The 2,856-nt window shown below is 43.9% G+C and overlaps 1 protein-coding gene across 1 annotated transcript; it reads left to right on the top strand.

Moving 5' to 3' along the window:
* The first annotated feature begins 367 nt into the window (after positions 1 to 367).
* LOC110112623 lies at positions 368 to 2,401 on the top strand. Its single transcript, XM_020844910.1, has 3 exons — positions 368 to 506; positions 638 to 1,447; positions 1,860 to 2,401. The coding sequence occupies exons 1-3, from the start codon at positions 368 to 370 to the stop codon at positions 2,399 to 2,401; spliced, it is 1,491 nt and encodes a 496-aa protein (XP_020700569.1).
* The last annotated feature ends 455 nt before the right edge of the window (positions 2,402 to 2,856 follow it).

The raw sequence follows: 2,856 nt of genomic DNA, 5'->3' as shown, positions 1-2,856 counted from the left end.
GGTTTTCAGCTTCCTTCTCCTAGTTTCTTCCATGGAGTCTCTCTCTGCTTCTGATTTTCCCCCGCTATCGGCGCATGCAGGAGGACCCTCCTCCTCTGCACCTTCTCGTGTGTGGAAAAATATTGTCATAGACTCGGTTCCCATATCTAAGGATCTACCCCTCTCTTTTCTTCCTCTTGAACCAGATATCATCCCTTTTGCTGGGGACCGTCTGGTGAAAGGGGCGGAAAATTGGAATCTTTGTTTGGTTCAGGCCGATATTTTGAACAGTACAGATCGGCCTGGACGATCTCACTATCGTCCCAGACGATCCTGGGAGGAAAATCCAAGTCAGAGAGGAACAGTAAGGGAACGAGGTCTCATAACTATGAAGCTCTTCTTGGAGCGATTCGCAAAACCTGGACCCTTAAGGGATCGATGCAACTTCTTTCTCTATCTGATGGGTTCTTCCTCCTTCGTTTCACCACTGAGGAAGATTATGAGATGGCATGGTCTAAAGGCGTGTGGTTCTTTTTGGGGAGGCTCTTCCTGCTCTAAAAATGGTCACCTAAATTCCGACCCAAGCGTGAAAACTTTACTTCAATTCCAATCTGGGTGAAAATCCATGATCTGCCTCTGATCTGCTGGAACTCTGAAGGTATTTCACGCATCGCCAGCAAAATTGGCATCCCGTTAGCTGTTGACGTTCTTACTGCACAAAAAACCCGTCTCACCTTCGCTCGTGTCTGCATTCAAGTAGACGCCTCTGCAACTTACCCTGAGGAGATTCCGATCTCTATAGAGGATGATGTCTTCAGCCTGAAAATTCAATATGAGTGGAAGCCTACTGTTTGTGAACACTGCAAATCGATGGTACATGGCTCCTTTTTATGTCCATTCAAACCTGAGGCTGCGACCTCTAATGTCATCCAACCTCCACAGACTTCGTTTCGTGGCCGAAGCAAAAGTAGAAAGCCACAAGGTAGGAATCCACCGTCTTCTCCCACCATTTCTCCCTCTATTATTCCCTCTTCCATTGCACTCGCTGGTCCCAGTCCCCAAGCTCAAACAGGCCCGACCATGGTGGAAAGCACTATGGTTCAGAGTTCCCTGTTAGCCTCGTCTAAACAGACTAATACTCAACAGAATCCTAGCCTTCCTCCTCTACCTCCTCCGCCAACCTCTTCCACCATCCCCACCCAAATTCCCCCCACTGCCTTATTACCTACTCTGGTACTGTCCATTTCTAATATCCCTAATCTCAATTCTCCTCATGAAGCCTCATCATCCTCAAACTCCTCCTCTTTACCGCCATATAAGCCTCTACCACCTAAAATTCAATCTCCCAATAAGTTTGATGCCCTTCACCTGTTGGTTGAAGATCAAGACAACTCAGCGAATGACACTTCCTTAGAGATTGACTCTTCTGCTCGGGTCAAAGAAAAGGAGAAACCGCAAACTCATTCGGGTAAGCAAAGTAAAAATGCAAAGGGGAAGCAAGCCAAAAAGACCCTGGCGACCAATCGTTAAAATGTCTTTGCCGATTATTGCAAGCTGGAACATTAGGGGCTTCAATAGTCCATACAAAGTTTTATGCTGTAAGTGTTTGATTTCGTCTTTTAATTTAGATGTGCTCTGCATTTTGGAGAATAGAATTCTCCTGTCTTCCCTTCTCAATCCCTTCTTCTGTGATACTCATGTCATTTTCCCTATGGAACAATCTTGCCACAACTTTAATCTGGCATCTCCTGGCCGGATTTGGATCAAGTAGAATTCTGCCAAAGTTAATTTCTCACCTAAGATTATTTCTCCTCAGCTCATCTCAGGTACTGTCACTGGAGCTACTTTTTCTCCTTTTACGTTATCTGTTATTTATGCAGATAACGATAGAGATGCCCGTATTCCTCTTTGGGATAAGATTAGAAGCTGTGCTGATACAATTTCAAATCCTTGGATAATAATGGGGGACCTTAATTGTTGTCGTTTTGCTGCGGATAAATCGGGAGGTAATGTCTTATCTCATAGCAGCTTAGGGGAATTAAATTCTGTTATCTTTGATGCTAACATTGAAGACTTAAATTCGGTGGGAAACAAATACACTTGGTTTAATCAGCAAACCAGTAATCCCATCCACATCAAATTAGATAGAGTATTGGTCAATGAGCAATGGACTTCCACTTACCCGAACTCCTACTACTCGGTTCAGGCCCCATCCTGCTCTGACCACTGCCCACTCATTCTTCACTCTACTGTTAATATCCCAACTCCACACCGCTTCCTCTTTAAAAATTTCTGGACTTCTTTAGATGCATATTGGTATATCCTACTTGATGTTTTCTCTGCCAACCAAGTAGGTAACCCGTTGGCTGATTTATGTAATAAACTTCGTGCATTAAAAAGGAGGCTCAAATTGGAGCCTTAGACTAATGCCAAGGCAATTCAGGAGCATCTGGACTCCCTTCATAGGCAACAATTACATTGCCTGCAGCAGATCTCGGATTACCCTTTAAACGAGTCTCTTAATAGCAATTTGAAAAAAGTCAACCACCAAATCACGAAATTCACTTCTCTCCATGTCTCATGGATTATTCAGCGAGCTAAGGCCTCTTGGCTCTCGCAGGGGGAAGATGACTTGAAGTTTCTATATAACAAAAATCGACGCCGCAGGGCCAATAGTAATGCGGTTGTGAATATTGGTGCTTCCACTCACACCAAAAACATGCAAATGAGACAAATTTGGTGTTCTACCTTTTAGTAACTCATAGGGTGTTTTATTTAAATTTGATCTCACATTCACCCTATTCAGAACATAACATTCAGTGCTAACCGCCTCAGCCCAAAAATATCTAGGAAGTGAGTATTCTGCCAACATTGCTC

The sequence above is a fragment of the Dendrobium catenatum genome, unplaced genomic scaffold (assembly GCF_001605985.2).
Source record: "Dendrobium catenatum unplaced genomic scaffold, ASM160598v2 fragScaff_scaffold_459, whole genome shotgun sequence".
Taxonomy (NCBI): Eukaryota; Viridiplantae; Streptophyta; class Magnoliopsida; order Asparagales; family Orchidaceae; genus Dendrobium; species Dendrobium catenatum.
The sequence above is the reverse complement of the archived record's forward strand: the minus strand, read 5'-3'. Positions and strand labels throughout refer to the sequence as shown.

Coding starts and splice junctions, on each gene's coding strand:
- LOC110112623 (XM_020844910.1), top strand. CDS start 368: ATGAAGCTCTTCTTGGAGCGATTCGCAAAACCTGGACCCTTAAGGGAT. Junction 507..637: donor GCATGGTCTAAAGGCGTGTG/GTTCTTTTTGGG, acceptor GGAACTCTGAAG/GTATTTCACGCATCGCCAGC. Junction 1,448..1,859: donor GAAACCGCAAACTCATTCGG/GTAAGCAAAGTA, acceptor TTATTTATGCAG/ATAACGATAGAGATGCCCGT.